General features: G+C 39.7%; 1 protein-coding gene across 1 annotated transcript in view; it reads left to right on the top strand.

Annotated features, from left to right (window-relative positions):
• LOC127367081 (eukaryotic translation initiation factor 3 subunit H) overlaps nt 1–21,338 on the top strand; it is a 52,765-nt gene extending 31,427 nt beyond the window's left edge. The window contains exons 4-8 of the mRNA XM_051406608.1: nt 1,581–1,680; nt 4,384–4,533; nt 13,319–13,439; nt 20,356–20,488; nt 21,030–21,338. Coding sequence (XP_051262568.1) covers nt 1,581–1,680; nt 4,384–4,533; nt 13,319–13,439; nt 20,356–20,488; nt 21,030–21,124 — 599 coding nt within the window. The 3' untranslated portion in view covers nt 21,125–21,338. The remainder of the gene's footprint in view (nt 1–1,580; nt 1,681–4,383; nt 4,534–13,318; nt 13,440–20,355; nt 20,489–21,029) is intronic.
• The last annotated feature ends 1,690 nt before the right edge of the window (nt 21,339–23,028 follow it).

Below are 23,028 nucleotides of genomic sequence, written 5' to 3'. Positions count from 1 at the left end.
GCTTGGAATTAGAGTGGTTTGTTAAACCAATTGGTTAAATATGTTCGCCATGAAAACAATGAAGTTTTCCTTATGCGCAGGACAGTTAAAGAGGTTAAGGACGGCCCTAACCTTCAGCAGCTCTTTGGTCTAGAGCTTTTGTGGTACAACAGACATTAAAAAAATCTAAAAAAGCAAGTGTTTTTGTGCCGTTCTTAAATGTTTCTTGATTTTTGAAAACCTTAAAAAACAAACCACAATAAATCTGTTCCATTTTAAGTACCACTGTCAGCACCACTCTTTGGCTCCTTTGATTAGCTTGGTTTGGTGCTTGCTTTGCACAGATTGAGACAAAACTAAAACAAACCCCCTCCTCCCATTCTCCATAGCAGCTTACTTCATTTTTACCCACAGAACACCTGTGTGTATAGATAATGTGTGCAAAGAAAAGTGTTAGGAGGCCATTAACAAATTAATAAGCTCAAGCTAGATCATGCAGTGTTTTAGTTTAGTTACCAAGCCCCCTATGGATAGGAGAGAGTTGTCTAAATCAAATGTGGCTGTCACCAACCAGTCTCAGAGAGAGTGGCCAGCATGAATTGAATTGGCTATATCTTGTTTTTGGGATTGGCTTTGCTCTAGGCAAATGGCTTGTCACAGTTGGCTGTTGGAAAGGGAATAAGTCACACTCAGATTTTTGGTAGACTGTAGTTTGGTGGCTGTCAGCCTGTCCAGTCTAAGTCTATTACCACTTTCTCTCTCTCTGTAGCAAGTAACAAACAGGAAGTGGAATAGAATTTGACAGAGCCATTCCTCATTCGATCTACTTTTACCTTTTCTGTCTTTTTAAATGTTAGTTTAACTTGACTGTTCAGTTTGTTGAATTGATTTTAGTTAATACCCCTGCTGTGTAAATGTAATTTTGCCATGGACAGACCAGTAGCTCCTCCATTCCCTTCCTTCCTGCTCCGATTTGTAAGCCTGTAAGTGACAAACTCAATCAAGTAAGAGATCTGATGGGAGGTACTGTATCTTCCCAGATTCATTGTTATGGTAGCTCCTCTTCACTTCTAACACTTCTTGTTTTCACTGAGGACACTCGTGATCTTCAAACTTTTTTCTGTGCTTGTAAATAGCAACTTACCCGGAGTCTAGACTCTGGCTAGGCTGTTGACTGTTTGTAGGACTATCTTCACTCTACATTTGTTTTCTTTGCAAAGCACTGGACTTGAAATAGTCAGTTGGAAGCAGATGCCCACAGGGTAGAAATGGAAACTTGTGAGGAGAACCTTGTTGACTGGGAAAATGTAGGAGACACAACCCGGACAACAAATGTTCTCGACTCATTCAGTCATCCTTAAGACGCCCTTGAGCTACACACTTAACCCCTGACTTCTTCAGTAGATGCTCAGAGGCCAGCAGACTGTGGTTCAAAGGTGTCAGTACTTTAGAAATGGATACAAATATTGAATATAGAATGTAAGTCAGCAGGTGCTCATATCATTCAGACAATCCAAGGAAGCCACTGTGGTCTATTTTTTAGAAAGCTTAACTTCTGTTTGTTTGTTTTTTCAACTCGCATCTCTCTTCTGTCGTTCTAGACCCAATAAAGACGGCCCAAGGCTCCCTCTCCCTCAAGGCCTACAGGCTTACCCCAAAACTCATGGAGATCTGCAAAGAGAAAGATTTCACACCTGAGGGGTGAGTAATGAAACAAACAAAAATAAAGACACTATGAATAAATGTCATGATTGCATGCACACAGAGGTGTAGAATTGTCATAAAGACATGTTTTCATTTGTGCACATAAACACATGGGCTTAGATTGCTTACATGGATACACAATTATGCATTTTTGCTCTTTTGATTCTGCTTATTCAATGGATGCAAATATAGGCTTGTGCATCCACAGGGGAGGCATTTAGTAGCAGTTGGAGATTGATGCTGATGATGATGATGATTTATCAGTTTGCCCTTGCCCGTCAAACAAATGTACCATGTTTACGCTTTTTTGACCCGAAGGCTTATCGTAATTGCTTTTAAATTGCAGCTAAAAATGAATGTAATGAGAGGACCGTTTTCCAGGCTGTTCGGGGTAGTCTAAGTACACAAACTCACACATGCATAAACACATGCATGAAGGGGCACACACATCAAAGTTATCAAATTGCTGTCCATTTAGAACCTTTAGATAAACATTTTTAAATCCACTAAAACAAGTTTATTTGCAGAGAGAGGGCACAATTTAACTGTATTATTATTTTATTTCTCTTGCCTTGTTTCTTCTGTATTTCTCCACCTGTGTGTCTCAAGCAGGCCTCAGGCAAGGAGTGGTTGCAAGTGTTATTGACCCAGCATGTTTGGCCCAGAGTCAGGATCCTTCTCATTTCTGCAGCTTTTCATTAGTTCCTATGATTTATTACTGCTCCAATCTGTAGCTATCAGTGTTCCCAATAAAGCCCATGATTGAAAGAGGGCAGCTCTGGACAGGAAAGGACAATATCGCCACGTAACAACAATCTTGTCTCTATCCTATTATTTTCAGAATAGACTGGAAATCTGAATATCAATAATGTTTCTTTATTTCCAAAGATGCGAAACTTCAAAAGCTTTTCATTCACCCCACCCTCACACACTACAATGTGCAGAAAAAGCAGCCTCTTTCATGTTGGTATATTTGATGTTACATAAGCTTGCATATATTGTGCACCTTTTTTTAAATGAAAGGCAGGGATAGATGAGTGCTGAATAGACCCATCCCTTTGAACTGTCCTCCAAGTCCGTTGGGCTATGGAGGCAGTGGTCAATAGCCTCCACTTCAGCACACAATATGAAGCATCAAATTAGTCAGCCTGTGGAGTCAACCTTTGGCTTTGTCCAGCGGGGCCCAACTTGGAAAGAGCATGGCATTAAGTGTGCCAAAGTCCAGTAGAGTTGAGGAATTTGTCCTGTCTACAACGTGCTAGCTTCTATTTCATCATAGACTCCTTTTTATATCGCTCTGCAGACATTTGAAAAGGTCATAATATGCAGGCAATATTTTATAGGACTGCAGATGGATGATTGTGCCAATATGTACATTATTTATATCATTATAAATTTTACTTATAGACTGCTGTTATTCATACTGATGTTTGCTCACCCCTCTCAGAGCCTGAGGCGGTATTGTCCACTTCTGTTTCCTCCAAGTCTCCTTTTAAACTTTGCCTGAAGTGATGCTCTACTTGGAATACAAAACTTTTTTTAAATTACCTTATCAGAATCAGATGATGCTCCACACTCCTATTTATCACACAGACAGGCATTAATATTAACATCTCAGTTTCTGGTACAGTGCACATGGTGGATTAATGTAGCGAGGACATTGATCCCATAACAAGCAAAGACTCATCTAACAAGCCAACATTAGACATATACAGACGTTAGTTTGTTGCTCATGCACTCTGCACAAGTGACAGGCTGAACCAAGGCAGTCAGTCAATGCTATTGGATTTATGTGAGACATTAAGCAAAGTTTGAAGTTCTATTTTGTGTTAACAGGCCCATGTCAGAGAAAGTGAGAGAGAGAGATGCAGCTTTTAGCTCCCGAGGAACAAGAAGAGGTGGTTAAAAATTGGTCGGTGCTTTGCACACTTATCAGCAGAGCCCATAAAAAAGTCATTTTGGCTACCGAGTTTAACATTGCTCGGGGTGGGCAATATGGACACATTGTATCACACCGTTTTCAGATATCAAAATGCAACATGCATAACATTATTATTCATTTTGCTTTTATTTGACTGAGGTGCTATTTACTGGGAAGTACAAGCCAAGTGGTAACAGTACAATACTCCATTTGCAACTTTCCTTGTAAACATATGCGAACAACAAGTAAAATGTGGAATGTCAAACGTAGACCTGAGGCGATCTCTGCCCTCAACAAAACAGATGTTAAATACATGCATTAAAAATAGAGGTAGAGCAACCGTTAACCCACCCACTCTCTGTTCACAGTGGCAGTGTGTTCAAAATGGATATGGACAACATTTTAGAAATGGAATAACTTATAAAATCAGAAATAAAGAACAGCAGTATTTGAAACCGTTCAATAGATTGATTCATTATGTGGATAACAATTAGGATTTGTAAGAATTAGGAAGTCCATATCAGGATATCTAGTATCTATCTACCAGGTATCTTTAGGTGAAATACTCTGCAATACTAATGTATTAATATAAACCAATTGCACAGAATGCATATAATAGAAAGTCCCTGACTTTTCACTTTACTGTCGGTTCTGTTATGTGTTGGTTTAACTGTATGTAGTCTGAAAAAGTTGGTAAGAGCACTGAATATAATTGTGCAATGATAAAAAAAATCTTATCTGCAAATTGTAACTTAATCTCTCTCCCCCTCACTCTCCAGCTTGAAGAAGGCTAACATTGGCTTTGAGCATATGTTCGAGGAGGTTCCTATTGTCATCAGAAACTCCCACCTCATCAACTCACTGATGTGGGAGCTGGAGGAGAAGTCCACGGTCGCCGACAAGCATGAACTTCTCAATCTCTCAAGCAGGTCAGACATGAGCTCATGCAACACATTTGCCAAGAAAGCCTAAGGCCAGACACTATGGTTGTAAAAACGTTAAGGGTGAATGCAGGTGCATCAGCTGTCTGGATCAACTATTTATATATATTATAACAGGTTTCTCAGGGGACCAACATTTACAAGAGGTTTCTGCATGGTCTTGTTGAGCATTGTGTGGATTTATCAACATCTGTCCTCCTATAAAAATGATCCCTGACCTTCAATCCTGCTATAAATTTTCTAATCTAACTCTGACACTGGAGGGAACATGTAGGTGATCTAACAGATTTAACTGCTGTGATATAGTTTCTCTTTTGATTTCGTATGTGGATCTGCTCTTGTATTCCCAAATTAAAATCAGTAGTTTTTGGCTCCCATTTACAGAACATGCAAATGAACAATCTTACATTGCTGTTTAGTTACATTACAGCATCTTCTATTTTTACGATAATGCCTGCATCATGGTGTTTTGAAAGCACATGAGCCAGATCCAACATGGAAAAATACTGGCATAATGACATTCATCAACAGACCTCAGTGTGTCTCATCAGCCTGTGTAAAATAACTCTATAATCAAATCCAAGAAAACAAAGGTTATTGATAGAAATTACCTCACCCCAAACCATCCAACCCAAAGTTAAGTGTTACCTTAATTTGATTAATTTGCACATGGTTACCATAGTACTGTGCGTGCATATCTTTTGAAGAATACGATCTTCTTAAAAGTATCTTACAAGCTTTAAAACCATGTCATGGTATCTCTGTAAACCTGCAGGCTGCTTTCACAGACATGAGTTAAAGCTACTTCTAAATTAAAATTGATTTGACATTATGGAGCTCCTCTGCATTAATCGGTGTCTCCTACACTGTTCAGAACTGTACCAGATTGATGGAAAGAATAAAGGGTCTCTTCTCTTCTTTAGTGCTGTTTTCAAACACTTCTTAGGAAGGCTGATTTGATTTTATCTTTTAAAGATTCTCACAAAAATCCCATGAAAAGACCAAATCCAACAGTGTATTTTAAAGCTAAGATATAAGATAAAAACAATTGTTTCTGTATCCAAAGCTCGCACATCTGTGCCATTGTCTGTCAAAACCCGAATGAAAAACACACATACAAGAACCATAATATTGCAGGGGTGACGTATTCTTTTATTACAATGAACACAGCCAGTGTATTTTACTCTGAAACAACACCATGGACAAATATCACCAACTGCATTTTTGATCTGTGAAAAGTAAATGCTCACAGACACTGATCCATGTTTACCCTGCTTTGTTAGCTCGCTTAACCATTTATTATTAGCTGCAGAAATTATCATTACAAATGTATAACATGTGGGTCAGACTCAGATCACCCATTTCACAGGGTTGAATATGCAGCTGACAGCACTAATAAAGAAAGGGTCAGATTCAGTGGACCTGTAATGTAAAGAAAATACAACAATAAACTACACTGACTGTGTTTGTTTTAATGAAGGAATATTTCACCCAGAGGAATGCTATGGCTCTATTGTGTGGTTTTAATAGTTTATAGAGGATAATAGATTTCAATGGCACATAGGCATAAGCTATATGAGGCTACAAGGATACATTCTTTGTTGGTTTTGGTCTTTTAATGGAATTTGTTGATGGTAATGAAAAGATTAACAATAATGCCAGCCTAATCCTTTCAAACTTAATTTAACCTGCCAGATGGATGAGGGATACAGTATCAGGACATCTCAAAATGTGTAACTTGAAAGTCATGGAAATGCTTTCAAATGAATGAATGAGTTGAAAATGTTGTTTGTGTTTTGCATCTTAGAGGTATAAAATCCCAAGAAGCATTTGTTGTTGGATCAAATCTGTAACACACACTGGAAATTGCAGTCCACATACATATTCTAGTTTATGGACATGTTTGACCACTTATCTGATTTCAGGAACTTATCGGTGTACCTTTTGCGTTAGTATTGAATGTTTGATTTGAATATCCAGTCCCAAAACTAGGTACAGTAAATGCCACATCTAAATGTCAAAACAAATTTATTCAGAAATGTCTCCAAAAACAGGACCTGTCATCGAACTTTGTCTTCCATCACTAATGAGCACAATATGAACAGATATCACCCCACCATATCAACTCACAGGCTGGCTCTTTAAGTCTCGCATTTGGATCTCAGAGGCTCTCAGCATCAGTCTCGGGAGAATTTATCAGCAATCATTTATGGAGATAAACCGCTGCAAGTGGAGCAACAGCTGTGAAGCTTCCCATGGGTAGGTGTGAGAAATTAGCACAATAACGACTCAAAGTGCTGATTTACACACTGTTGGCGCGCAAAACACACTGTGCTTACTTATACACGGCAGTGTAGTTGCTGTGATTCTTCTTATGTGTCCTGTGGCACAAGTGAGGTTGTGAATTAAATGAAGACTCCTATAGACAGAGCTCTGTAGAATGCATGTCTGACCAACCACACCGAAACAGTCAAATAGACCGAAGAATACCTAACTTTTTCTTGCATATTGTTCCATTTTCCAAATGACTACTCTGAAGTGGAAACTTAGCTTTTGATATGAGCCGAAATGGGGAAGAAGCAGCCTGGGCCCTCCCCATAGGTTTCCCGGCATGACTGCCGATGGGATGTCTGGCAAGATGAAATTGTTTCCTGAAGTTGTCAGATTGCTGCGCAGCTCTGTCCTTGTATTGGATTGTAGCGTCCGTCTCTCTACATCTTCTACTGACAGCCCCACCCTTTTCTCCTCATTCCCACCCCTTCAAAAAAAGATAATGATAATGGGTTTTATTTAATGTTTTTCCTTTTGTCTCATTTTCCAATCTGCAGCCCCATTTGTCAATGTCATCTACGTCTAAGGCTGAGTGAATGCAGTTTCACTCCAGCAAACAGGGTTGTTCTTACCACAGATGATGATGTTGATCGTGGTGATGGATTGCATGAATGTAAATTCATTTATCTAGCCTTTTTTCCCCCAAACAGCCTTGAAATGCCACGCTGCAATGCAATGTTACAAAGCAACCTGTATTTATGTCAGGCCACAAAGCTTCTTGTGTGTGGGCCATCTTACATGGTCTTCACTCGTGGAGGGGCTTACATTGTTAATTATAAATCATCCTCCAAACCTCATATTTACTTTTGGTTCTATGTGAATGAGCAACTCGTCAGTCCATCACCTTCTGTCTGATTAGTGTAATTGGCTTTCTGCATAGAAATGCTGGACAATGGAAGGATATGTAAACATAGCTGTCTGCTCTACGGGAATACCCTGGTGATTTGGATTCAGTAAGGGGATCGAGTACAGGGGGATAAGGCTTTATGAGAGCTACAGCTGTAGGATGAGTAAGCCAAGTGAGGAGGGTGAAGAGACTTAACTGGAAATAGTTTGACAAAGTTGGTGGTGACATAAATATTGTGAGTGAAATACACTGGAAAAAGGACAAACTTCATCCATTAAGATGGACTTTGAGAAGAGATATTTTTGATCAGCCATTAATACTTTACTATGATAGTTCAATCTCAGTTATAAACACAACATGAATGGGCTGTAGGGTATTTAGTCACATAAGGATTAGGAATCTGTATCAAATCCACCATAAATAATTTCATGCATATTTTAATCTTATATTTATACAATAATACTTTGAATTTATGTTGGGAAAATGTTGGATCTAGGCTATTTCATGTCCTCTTTAAAACATATAATTCTGGAACAGAAACAAGTCAGGGATCCATATTACGCCCTAGTCCATCAGTTTAAAAAGCTTCATTAGAGTAAAATAGTCATTACAAGAATGGAATCGCTTTTTTGGCAGCTTTCTTAAGCAACTCCCCACCTGAACTTTCAATTTACTGAATGTCAGCCCATTATTGCTCACACATCAATACAGTTTAAGAGTTTGTCCTCTATTGTCCTGTGTGAATATGAGCACATAGACCCGAGCACACATACATACTGTATGGGTTGCCATTCAACCAGACCTTAAAACAGAATTGGTGATGATAGGAAATCCCTTGGTAGACTTTGATTTCTAATTCAATTCTTTTTCTGGCCATTATTCAACCTCATAACTCAGGAACAGAAGTGGGATTGTGACCGTATTTCACATTTGATCTGACACTGAATTGGTGACACTGACCTCAAGCAAGGTTCCTAGCTTAAAACTGCGACGACTGTACAGATCTTCTGTGCTGCCGGGTTGAAGATGTGTGTGATGCATCCATGTTTTGCTGGAGCGTCCTTATTTAAAGCGTTGTAGCCCACCACAAAGCTCATTGGTTTTAATGATTTTGACCTTTGGGTGATTGTAATTGCACCATGTGACAAAGCTCTCTGTCAGTCCTCTGTAAAGATAGTCTCTAAGTGAAGACAGCATGTTTCTCACTGGAAAGTATTCACAATCATCAAACATTTCAGTATAGTTTTTATTCATTTCCGACATGGGTGTGAACTGCAACTCTACTGGTTGGCAGAGTCATACAATCGTGATGCTGTAATCCTAGTTAGAAATGCTGCTAATCATTGTCTGCACAATTATGTGCCGTAGTGTGTTTTCCTTGCATAGTAACTTTTATAAACATAGATTAACAACTGAATATGCTCAAAAAAACATGGACAAACACACTGAACAACAAAGCATGCTTGATGTACTTGAGAGCTCAGGGAAAAATTATTCTCAGTAAGTAATAGTAGTTAATAGTGGCTATGTCAGGTATATTTATTTTATGCAATTACCAAGCAATGCACTGATTCTCTCTCGCGCACACACACAGACACACACAGACACACACACACACACACACACACAAACACACAAACAAACACATACACACACACACACACACTCTCTCTCACTCTGAGCTGGACTGAACAGGAGTCAAACACTTGACACGTACATAAACGACAGATGTTTTCTAGGATCCTGCTCTGACTAAATGATTTCCTTTGCATATATTATGAATGCACACCACACAAATTAGCTACCATATTGCTTGATGAAATAGTTTTAAATGGGCTTTCGTCAGCGAGAATCAATTTTGACACAGTCGGAGGGACGCAGTGGGAAAGTGTTATGGCGAGATTTGGTCCTGGGCCATCAGTTTTCATGTTTACAGCTCTGAGACTGCAGTGGAGGGTTGACAAACTGATCACACAACAGTCCTCACAGGCAAACATGATAGGAGTGGAAATGGCCCATCAGTCTAAACTGTGGGAAAGACAACTGAAACTACTGAACTACTGGAAACCATACATGATTCAAACATGCATTTATTAGAAAAAAGAAAAAAGAAACAAGCTGTGAAATCTGACTGAAAATCCATTTGCAACATTTGTCCACATACCTTGTGTGACTAAATGTTTGCACTACAAGGGCAGCAGAAAGGCATTTGAGCTGATTATTTGATCACTAACATGCCTCATGCTGGTGCCGGGCCATAATACGGATGGTGTGTTACAGACAGTCATGCATGTGAGAATTGAATTATAAAACATCAGCAGTGTTCATGCAATTATTGATATGCATGTGATTGCATTAGTTTTCTCTCTGTGCAAGCAGCTTAAGGGATTTCATCTCTGTGTTTGCGTGTACATTTAATTAGTTCATTTTATTTGTAATCTCCTTCATAGCACCAAAAATACTAAATTCATATGTTAAATAGTAACGTGTATACCTTTTAGTTTTTGATATTGTGGAACCACCAAGGCCCTTGAAAATTGTTTCAAGGAACTCAGAAGGGTATTCATTTTATTTTTCTTGTAGACGAAGACTGTAGAAGCACAGTTGCAAAGTGAAGAAGCTTTCTAACATTTGCCGTGCTTTTTTTTATGTCAATACATGTTTCACTACACCTCGCTCAAACAGCAGGAGACTGGAGTTTTAAATACAAAACAAATTGGCTGAAATTGTGACATGCAGCAAACAGTTGTGTTTGCTGCATGTCAATTCTGGTTACACTGCAGCTTGTTTCTCAGTGATACCAAATCTTAGTTATCCTCCATATCAGTATAAGAAAGGTATTCCCAATCATTAGTTGCTAGAGAAAGAGGTAGCAGCTGTGGAAATGGTTAGTGGCAATTCTATTTTTTTTTTCATCTAAAACTTGAGGGTGGTTACATTATTTCTTGACATGATGATTTTTTTGTAGCTTGTAACAGAAGACAGAGAATGCAAGGAGCTAGGAGAGGGAGAGAAAAGAATATTGATTTGCAAAGGTTGCTAATTGAAAAATCTCACAGCAGAGAGGATAGTAACTAAAATCACCCAAAACACTCTACTCTTCCTCCACATATTCAGACAAACAATGAAACGTACACACACACACACACACACACACACACACACACACAATACATCAACACAAGTGCGCACGCAGCCAAAACATACACAGTGCTGGCAGTCCTTGCGGGTACAAGTGTCATTTAAATAAACAGTCAGAATCTGCTCTCCCACAGTACATGCTGCATTATGTAGGACCCAAACATTCATAAATGAAACTATATAATTCCACAGAGGAAAGTGCAAGAGGGAGCACACTTGAAGTGGAGCACTGCAGTCTTGTCAAGGTTGAACTTAAGGCAACAGTGAGACATCCTGTTAAAAATGGGGCTCATGGGAAGGGAGAGAAGAGGAATGCTGGTAGAGTTGTGTGTTGAGTGTTGTCAGCATGGCAGTGTTGGGAAAAGATGAGGGATACGATACCAAAGCAGAAAGATGTAGTGCAGGGACAGGAGGAAGGGTCCTGAGGTCTGAGTACAAACCCCCCGAGAGTGGTTTCATGTCAGATGTCCTTCAGGATACACAGGAGCAATATATCTGGTAGCAAGTAAACTCAAAGATTAGGTCAGAATGGACAGCAAACATGGACTGTTGAAAAATGTGGATGTAGCATTTTTAGATAGCAACCACGGTCACAGGAGGGACATCCTAAAGCTTGCAATTTTGCTTACTGCTAGCCTCTGCTTTCCATTCATAGTGGTTGCTACTGGATGGGAAGGAGCATCTTGTTTGTGTTTATTATGAAAAAGAAGGAGGATTTGTGTAACATTTTTGACATCAGCTGTTTCAGAGTGGGCTTCTGGAGAAGAGAAATGACTCCAAGAGCCAACTGAAACCTGGTTATAACCACGTGACCTGTAAAATAACATCTGATCGTAGACCTTTGCATTTACACCTCATATAGATGAGCAATCTCGATTCTCCCCAAATTTTGATTTCCCGGCATGTTCCAGGTGAAGGGAAGCAGTGCTCTTCTATGGGCTCTACTAAGTTTCCCTTCACACTGGAATGGGTTGTTTTTAGCTTTTTGCTGGATTTGCTTGTTATAAAGGGAAGACGGGGAAAAATTCAACAGGTTTGGTGGTCAAGCTGTAGCGACTGCATTTACGCCTGGCTGAAGATTCGTATTACAATTTGAGCCAGTTCCCACAACTAAAATGTTACTTTTTTGAGTTGTCACTTCGAAAAGGAAAAGTTGAGGGAAGGATTAGTTAAGTCAATTTTATTTTATTTATACATCCCACAACCATCAATGTGTGTTCTCAAGTGACTCACTAGTCTTATCTCATTGCATGGTGGCTAGGGCTGGGTATTGTTTAAAATTTTTCGATACCAGTACCCATAACACGATAGCGATACCAATTGAGTACTTCATTCGATACTTTTTTCAACTTAAAAAAAAAAAAAAAAAGTTGGCGTAAATGTCACCACTCCTCCCCATTCAAAAGATTTTTACACGAATACCTTTTGAAAGTGCTCAAATATTTATTTAATAACTGTACAAACATGTACAATGAAGAATTATGATATATAAAATTATTATATATATATAATAATATATTACCTGAAGTTATCAACGGTTGCTCCGTATTAGGATGGCCATTTTATTCACATCAAAAAGGAGGACACTTTGCATACACAGGGACACGCAAGCAGATATTTGTTTGGTATGATGCAGTTTTAAATTTTATTGTTTTTCCACCAGATTACATAAAGGTGCATACACATACCACATAGCTAATAATAAATATACAAGATACAGCTCATGACAACGTGCCCTTCCAATTCAGATTACATAGGTCTAATAAACATCATACAGAAACTGTTCTTAATGTTTTTATCTGGATAGATAAAGGGTAAAAAAATGCAGCACCTTCTGTTTCAGATGAATAGGCTTTGCCTGTATATATGAGTATAAGCAATTACAGAATTTCAGTCCAAAAACCAACGTTAGCTCACGTTACGTTCTCTGTTGCTGAGAGCTTGATTGACAGCCTGGTGGTAGCAACTGCGGTGTGCGCTGTTGTGGCGAATCAACACATGGCTCATTTGAATATTAAAATTCAACACAGACTAAGCGCGCACGCTTTACCGCCATTCAAAGCAAAACCATAGAAACAGTAATTGTTTTCTTGATCTGGGTAATGGGTACAAAAAGAACCGATTGCAGGTATCATTTGACAGGCGCAGTTTCGATACTACTTGGTACTGGGTTGTTTCGCTGGGTACCGATACCCAGCCCTAATGGTGGCTCTCTGCCATTGGCGAGTGAATGAGAGGAAAAACTTGTAGAAGATTCTAAAAGTGCTTTGGATAAAAACGCTATAAAAAGTCCATTGTGTGACCAAAATAATAATAGTAAAATAACATTAAAATAAGTTAACAACAGTATAAGCGATAAAGTTTAAGGGTGAATTACTTCTAATGTATGTCTCTGCTGCACTACTAATGGCAGTACGAAAGTGTGTGAATGACATCCTGACATTTCTCTTCCAGCAACCACCTGGAGAAGAGCCTCCAGCTTCTGATGGACAGAGTGGATGACATGAGCCAAGACATTGTCAAATATAACACCTACAGCCGCAACCTGAGTAAGCAACAGCAGCAGAAGCACCAGGTAACTCTCGTTCACACAACTCGCATACACACAAGCTGTTTACGAACTGATGCGCACACACCACCTACAGACAGAATGAACAAGCAGCAGAAACATCGGCTTACCAGCACACATATAAGGGAAGGAGGCGAACACACACACACACAAAACCCACACACACACACACACACACACACACACACACACACACACACACACGGGGGCATTCACACACAGATGCACTTACAGCCACAAACTCTGCAGGAAAACAGCAGGTATATTTCTCTCAGCCATGGACACAACCAATTGCAGCTATAATCACAGCAGGCAAGCAGAAGATGCACCAGGTAGCACAAACAAATACACACAAACACACACGTATACACACACACAGAGAAATTATACTCTCCAGGCTCACACATTAATGTACATGCACCCACTGAGAACCACAAGACGTAACTACAGTTAACAGCAAAGGTTAAAAATATATAAACATTCACTAACATCTGTATCTATAGCAATATATTCACATTGATACACGTGGTTATTCCATCAGCGTTCTACTCAGTACTGCAACACTGTGTTCACTAATACAGATACAAAGTAGCAGGCAACCTCTGTCCTCTCATGAATCTGCATCTCTGTTGCGATGAACATGTAACTTACACACTGCTGTTTCCTGATGTAGCCGCCATGCTATGCAAGACATCGTTTTAGTTCCTCTTGTACAGTTACCCAAATACAGAATAGCTTCATTTGCTGTCTCACCTGCTTGCTGCTCACATTGCATTAGAGGATATTTGTGTAACGTAGATCTTTTCTCAACTTTCCCACATTGTGCCTCTGAGCACCTTTTTAAATCTCTGTAGCTCAGCAGGCATTGCCAGGCTGCAACACCAGGTCCCGTTCACTATGAATAGCAGCCTTTTGCTCTCCAAGCTTTTGAGTCTGCATGTGTCAACGTAAGAATTTCATTTCATTTGAGTGAGGCCACTTGGTTGTCACAGTGGGGGTGCCAACACACAAGACTCCGGGAAAAAATCACAGGGTCTTCTGGCAGAAATGTTGGACCTCACAGAGCTTTTGCCTGACTGCAATGATGAGCCTTCAAACTCTCAAACTTCCTGGATCATATTTGGTTGTCTCACCAGCACCTGCAGCAATACACCCCCATTAACGCAGCCTTTCTCATTGTTTTAACGCAGGGCTGTTTTTGGTATGAACTCCCACTAATGTCCGAGTGGATCTGACTGCTGCGTCAAAGCATATGAACCGTAAAGTTCAGCTAGAAAAGGCCTTTATTGCTACTCTGTTATGCATTTTAAGGTCAAGTAGGTTTTCCACATATCTGTTTCAGATCCTAGTTCGTCATTTTCAACATGACTCATTAATTTTTCCTTATGTGAGTGAAGAGCAGGTTCAGAAGGTTAAATACCATGAGTCATGCTCAGACAATCTTCGAGTACCACTCACAGAGCTGATGCATTTGGACTCAAAGCTTGTCTTTCTTCATTATAATGAGGACGTGAAAATCCTCTATTTTCGTTCTTTCCATACCAGTGATACGCATCACAAACTCTTAAAACTTAGGTATCAGTTGCACACACACGGTCAAACACAAACTCTGTGTTTGCAGACTCAAGACACACACACACCACCTACAAGCACAAACTCAGCCAGAAGCACCGAAAAGACCCGAACAAAACACACATTTGGGAAAAGTCAGCCTCGAAACATCTGCGTCTATAACCCCAGCAAGATGCATCATAAACATCCAGCAAACACACTAGTACACACACACATTACTCAGGAAAATGGAAGAATAGAGGTGCAAGATGACTCACTGATGTGCGGTGAGCGCGTGCGTACAAACTAACACCTACGTTTACACAACTACATTAATTTGTCATTGTTTTCTGCAAGTGGAAACAACCAAATGTCTGAAGTATTAATGTTAATCCAGACTGAGTCATCATCTTCTCAGCCGGCAGCAGATGGAACCACGGCCAAGTTTACACACATTAGGCAGACTTACAACAAACATGCATTTATAACCACAGGTAGCCCGCCACATGCACACAAAGCATTCACAACCGGGGCCGCAAAGAAACACACACCTACGTAGCCAGCCACACATCCCCGGGCCAATCACCCCCACTGCAGCCATTATGATCCATCATCCTCCCCTACCGACCTTCTCATCACCACAGCCCCCAAGCCTCACCCCTTACACACACAGATATACAGTCCCATCATACACAATATTACACAGACAACCCCTTAAATGGTGTCTACTTTTTTCATGTTTCACAGGATTGTCTACAATGAACAAACAGCGCACACAGAGCAAAAGAAAGGGAGCCTCTATTATACCTTTCAGACATCTACAGTACTTGTGCCATGTAATCTTGTGCTGTGCTATTGACCCTGCTGCGTCCTGGACAAATGGAACCTTATTAATCATCATAGAAAGTTGCAGAAAGGCACATTGCTGAAAAGGCTCAATTTTTCATTTATAGCTCTCTGAATTTGGTAAATAGCAGGTTCCCAAGCAAAATCTGTGGCCAAGTTAGTCTTTGTACCTCAAAATGTATGTCTCACTGCCCCTGATTTATTCAATTTCCAGTTGCTTTTTCTCCTCGTTTCCCTATCCACACAAGCAGGCAACACTTTGCAGAAGATTAAATATGGAGCAATGTGTTAATCTTATGAACTGAGGAATCGTGATTTATGGTTAATGATACAATTCAGCTACCATTAGATGATTCAGCAATATTTTCCAAGTCATTACTTCTGTGCCATATCGTTATTTCTGAGGTAAACACGTATTGCAACTCAAAAGGTCAGCAGTTGAAAAACCCATATCTTGTACATCTGGGAAAGGACTGGGGGAAAAGCTACCAGAGCCCAATATGCATAGATTCATTAAAAAAAATTAGACCTGATCCAAAAGTGAACCATGAATAATCAGACCAGATCAGTCAACCCAAACCGACCGTGCTAAAGAGAGAATACAAACACATTCAACATGATGCACCATCAATTAGGAAGCAGTTGAGATCAAAAAGAGTAACAATGTAATGGTAACAGTCTGAGAAAGAATAAAAAGTATCTCCAAAAAATGATTAATTCATTCAAAAGCTAATTTATTTAAAAAACTGGTTGTCCCATTGTTACCTCCTAGACCAGCAATACAACAGTATGTAGCCAATTGGATTGTAGAGAGACAGAAAATAATAATTTTCTAACTAGTTTCATATCTTTTGAATCAAAGTCCAAAAAAACGGTCTGACATATTGATCCTTGGACCCGAGACAAAATGTGTCCTTACCCGGCCCGTTTAGGCTAAGTACAATAGACCTTTTGAAATAGCATGGTAATCACAGGTGTTATCAATGATACTTACCAATGATATAAAGAATCTGCTCCATTTAGTGTAGCAGAGCCTTTCCATTGAGCCAAAATGTATAACATCAGCACCCTCACTCTGTTTGACCTGAAAGGATCAGAACCTTAATTAGTGTCATTGGTAAAACTGGCGGTAACACTTTATAATGAGTACACACTATTAAGAATTAGTTAAGCATGAATAAATACTGAATTCATCATTTATAACGCATGAATACACATTAGTATGTAGTTTATAAACACAGTTAAAAATGTTTTATTCATCATTGATAAGCACATTAGTTATGGATTAGTAAATACTGAATTCATCATTTATAAAGCATGATTCTGCTGTAAATAGTCATTACTATGTGGTTTATAATCACAGTTATAAATGTTTTACTCTTCATTGTACTGTACATTTCTGCATGCACTTGCACATCCACTATTCAGACATGTATTAATGATTAGTGACTGTGTTAGCAGATGTTCTATAAAACCCACAACAAATTCATTTTCTAATGATGGCCTATAAACAGTTATTAATGCAGGAATTCACAGTTACAAAGCACTTACTACTCATTAAGTATTTTACGCGAGCTTATCTAAAGTGAGCACTATCTATGGCTTATTAAGGATTTATAAATGAGATATAAAGGCTGACAATGCCTCAAGACTCACAAAATGTTCAGTTATCTTAACAGACGAAGAAGAGAAACAACACAAAGGGATATAGAACATATTGTATTGATATTTACTGCAAACTTTCCCAACATATTGTATGAAGACGAACAAGGGTGGTTCATGAACACATGCTATTGTTGTGATCTTATCTGTTTGGGACGTGTACGTTGAGCTCCCGCTCTCAGCACGTCATCGACGTGATGACGCGCTGAGAGCGGGATGTTACGTCATATTTACGTTAACTCTCAGAAGTTTCTGACAGTGCAGCCAAGGGGAGCATGGAGAAGCACATTGGAGTCGGCGGCCGTCAGCGGCTCTAGTGGAGAGTATGTGTCTTTGTTTGGTAGCACACATTATGGTTGAAAGATAACGTTAGCTGGTCACTTGACACTAACGTTACTAACGTTACTAACGTTACCGACCCGCCGCTGCTAGGCACTCACCTCGCCCGGCTAGACGAGACTAGGCTAGGTCGGCTTAGTCACCGCGGGCGGGTCGGTAACGTTAGTAATGTTAGTAACGTTAGTCGGGGAGCGAGGGCAAACACCTGCAGCTGCTGACAAGCTAACGTTATCTTTCAACCATAATGTGTGCTACCAAACAAAGACACATACTCACCACTAGAGCCGCTGACTGCCGCCGACTCCAATGTGCTTCTCCATGCTCCCCTTGGCTGCACTGTCAGAAACTTCTGAGAGTTAACGTAAATATGACGTCGATGACGTGCTGAGAGCGGGAGCTCAACGTACACGTCCCAAACAGATAAGATCACAACAATAGCATGTGTTCATGAACCACCCTTGTTCGTCTTCATACAATATGTTGGGAAGTTGCAGTAAATATCAATACAATATGTTCTATATCCCTTTGTGTTGTTTCTCTTCTTCGTCTGTTAAGATAACTGAACATTTTGTGAGTCTGGAGGCATTGTCAGCCTTTATATCTCATTTGTAAATGCTTTATAAGGCATAGATAGTGCTCACTTTAGATAAGCTCGTGCAAAATACCTAATTAATGAGTAGTAAGTGCTTTGTAACTGTGAATTCCTGCATTAATCACTGTTTATAGGCCATCATTAGAAAATTAATTTGTTGTGGGTTTTATAGAACATCTGCTAACACAGTCACTAATCATTAATACATGACTGAATAGTGGATGTGCAAGTGCATGCAGAAATGTACAGTACAATGAAGAGTAAAACATTTATAACTGTGATTATAAACCACATAGTAATGACTATTTACAGCAGAATCATGCTTTATAAATGATGAATTCAGTATTTACTAATCCATAACTAATGTGCTTATCAATGATGAATGAAACATTTTTAACTGTGTTTATAAACTACATACTAATGTTTATTCATGCGTTATAAATGATGAATTCAGTATTTATTCATGCTTAACTAATGCTTAATAGTGTGTACTCATTATAAAGTGTTACCAAACTGCCTGCTGTGAAAAAGGTTTATTTGGAACCGGGACAACCCTAGTCCCACCTCTGATCTCAATTCCTCAGAACAGAGCGGCCCTGTTAAGACCTCTAGTCCAAATACCAAAATCAGACTTTTTAACCATCATTCTAAAGACAAGCACAGCACATTGCCAGAAACACACCATCCCCAGCATGAATTGTGGTTGTTCCAGCAGCATGCTGTGGTGATGCTGCTCTGCAGCACATCCTGGGAGGCTTGTGAAGGTAGAGGGTATAATAAATACATAGAACTCTTGCTGCAGTCTGTAAAATGACTGCAACATGGGACGGGATTTTTTTCCACCAAGACAACGACCTCAAACATAACCTCCATCCAATTCAGACTTTGTGGCAGGACTTGAAAACTGCTGTTCCCTCATAGTCTCCATGCAACTTGACAGATCCTGATCAGTTTGTAAAGAAAACAATGGGGAAAAGTAGCAGTAAAATTTGCCTCTTCTAAATGCTGACCTGAAGGAGGTTGTTTTGTACTTAATTAAGATCAGTTTTTTTTTTTTTCTTTTTTTTTTTTTTTTTTGACATTTTCCACCACCATTTTCCAAGGCTTACAATACATTTTAGCCATTGTTTGTCTATATTTATATACGGAAGGTGGAGCACAAGTGCAAAAGTCTTTTGGTTAGCTTGTTTCTAAAATGTTCATATATTGGCATACAGCCGTGCTCTGACACATTGGCAGAAAAAGAAAAAAAACTGGAGGAGTAACTCATTTGAACAAATAGTCATATTTTTCATTTATTGTCTATCTTAGCCATTTGTAAGCTTCAGTCAACAGCTCAGGTGCGCTGTGGGATGTTTGGTTGAAAGCACTCAAGTTGCTCATTTTTCCTTTTCCTCTGCCGCAACCTCCCATTCCACCGGTCTGTGTCAGTCTCTCCTCCATTTTTCCAAATTAACAAGGCTTTTAGGATCTCCAGAGACCCGGCACCTCACTGATTTACTGACTGTCAGGCCCCCACAAATCACTCCATCCCTGTCAGCACTTATAACTCTTCTCTCTCTGTCCGTCTCCCCTATCTCTTCTTTCATCACCACGTTTCTTTACATCTCACTTCTTTCCTGTGATTGTTTCCATTGTCTGCCTTCCTCTTCCCTTTTTTTTTTCTTACTATCCACTGCCACTCTGCTCTCCACATCTTAATATATTTCTCTCTTCCTGACTCCATACCTCCTTTCCCTACCTTCCCTCCTTACCACTCACCCCGTCTTCTCTCACTTCCACCCCACCATGCCTTCCCCATCTTCTTTCCTGTCTATGTCCTCTTTAACTGTATATTTCCTTTCCACATTCCTCTATCATATTTTTTCTTTCCTCTACTATGCCCCCCATCTCTAATTCCCCCCCTCTTTCTCTCTGTGTCCCTCCTTCCAGTACCTCCAGAGGCGGCAGCAGGAGAACGCCCAGCGGCAGAGCAGAGGGGAGCCCCCGCTGCCTGAAGAGGACATCACCAAAATGTTCAAGCCCCCCCAGCCTCCACCACGCATGGACACGCTGCTTATTGCAGGTACGCAGGCGCACACACACACACACACACACACACACACACACACACACACACACACACACACACACACACACACACACACACACACACACATGCATACATATATCGACACAAACACACAACCACCACGCACGTACAGCACTTGTCATCTCCACCACAGAGGCCCCCCCTTCCAAACTCAGTCCAAACACCATCAGCCGCCTCTGCTCCCCTCACAGGAGCTCAGGTTCTGTTTCGTAATTATCTCCGCCATTATCTTGAAATTATATTAATTTAAAGTTTATTGACTCAATCCCCAACCCGAACCGCCCTTCTTCCTGCTGTTTCACGCTGTTCAGCTCTCCTCCGCCTTCTGACAACATTCTGATCTTTCCATGTACTCTGTTCTCTACTAATAGGATGTTTTGCTGTGCTGCTGTTTTCTCTCCCTCCCCTGCCTCTGCATGTGTCTGTGTACAAATGTATGTATGTATGTTTGTGTGGGCGTGTGTTTATGATATTGTGTGGGGGCGCTTGGACGCATGTGGCTACTCTCCAACAGGGCAAATTAACAACTACTGCCAGAACGTGAAGGAATTCACCTCTCAGAACCTCGGGAAGCTGTTCATGGCGGAGGCTCTCCAAGGCCACAACTAGAGGAGAGAAAACAGGAGGAAAGAAAGTGCAGAGAGGGAGGAAAAAAGAAAGGCAACAGAGATGCAAACCACCTTGGCGACGACTGGAGGAACACTTCGCCCTTCTTTGTTTTCTAAGAATTTATTCATTGTTTTTATGCCTAACCCCATCTTGGATACAAAATTATCTTTGAAGATCACTTGATTTTGCTTTAAATAAAAATCTTGCATCTCTACATCTCTTTACTATGTTTTCACAGTTGAACTCTATTCTGCTTCTGATGGTAATTGCAGCACATTTGACAATAGACATTGGGCATTGTTTTGTGTTTTGCTCTACAAAAATGGTTAGTTTTATACTCAATATTCATATGTTAAAATGGAGCTTGTGCATTATACAAAATAATTATACAGTACAACAGTATTTATACATAATTTTATTGCTACATGCTTTTCGCCTTGCATTTCAAACATCAAGCAGGTGGAACCAATTATTAGTGGATTTGCTAAAGTGTCTGTTTGCCTGGTGGGAACAATGATATCCTTGTAAACAGAACTGCAACAGAAGTATCAGTGAAAGTTGAGTATAACTGAAATGCCATTTACATGAGTCGGCCCCCACTGTCTCACTGCACTAAATAGACTTTTGATTTTCCCTCCCCCCGAAGTGAAATTACACAACACACCAGAATCTGCCATTCCTCTACACAGGTAGCAATTAGCACCTGTTTATTTTTAGGATGCAAAAACAAAGTCCCAGTAGTGAAATTTGGCTTGAAACAAAGATTTCTTTCGTTTTTAAGTTTTCACAACAATATTTGAAGGTGGAACTGCAGGTGTGCCAAGTGACAGACTGTCATCTGCACTAGGTAGCATTTCTTATTTAGTGGTGTTGTAATTGCCAAAAGGCCATACATTATTTGGTAACACAATATTACAGTAATGAACAACAAGGGAACGAAGTGTTTACAGAGTTTTTTTTATTCATAAAAATACACTGGAAGAAAGCAAAGCTGATGATAATAAATGTGAGCCATGGTTAAAGACGAATGTCTCAGATTATACATGAGGGTGGTTTGAATAGACTTTTTCAGATTAGCCATTTTGACATTAAATAGTAGGTTATCAATGATACCAGTTAAGGCTCTGTTCCATTTAGGTTGAACAGAGTCGGGGGGGCAGCTATTGTGTATGTTGCCTCACTGGAAATTGAATTAGTATCATTGTTAAGACGGGTTTACCCTACTATTTCATATCAAAATGGCTGCTGTCAAAACGGTCTATTGCCAGTTCTTACAGGAACAAGGGTATATTGTTTGACAACCAGCTGAAGTGGCATGTATGCATAGAGAATATTGTCGCGTGCTCACCTTCTTCAACAGTTCTTACATTTATTAATCTTTTACTGAGAGTCTTTGACCTTTACATTGCGTTTGCTTGCTTATCAGAGGAAGACAGAAACAGCCTGAACAGTATTGTTATGATCTGTTCAATAATTATTGAAGTCAAAAGAGGGATTCGAGTTCCTTTTGTGATTAACAAAGCATAAGGGAAACATTGAGCATACTGAGAACTTGCTGATGTAGGAAGCAAAATTCTCATTGTTGCCTTCAGGAGGTTTCTATGCTCTACCTGTCTGTAAAAGTAATTGTTATTCTTAATCCCATCTGCTATCCTACTAATCATGTCTTCAAAGTTCTGTTATACTTTTGTATGGCTTCTTTATTTTCATTCAGTTCCGTTTATTTATTCACAATCATCCACTCACTGCTTTCTAAGGAGTCCTGGGAACATATATCAACAAATTCAGCTTATGAGAATGTCATTGCAAGTGTTTGATCATAAACCAAAGTATTGGATAGATACAAATGTTTACTTTATGGCACAATGTGGAAAGTGATGCCCCCAAATCCTCCACAATCAACC

Source organism: Dicentrarchus labrax, unplaced genomic scaffold (assembly GCF_905237075.1).
Source record: "Dicentrarchus labrax unplaced genomic scaffold, dlabrax2021, whole genome shotgun sequence".
Classification (NCBI taxonomy): Eukaryota; Metazoa; Chordata; class Actinopteri; family Moronidae; genus Dicentrarchus; species Dicentrarchus labrax.
Note: the sequence above shows the minus strand (reverse complement) of the source record. Positions and strands in the feature narration are given on the sequence as shown.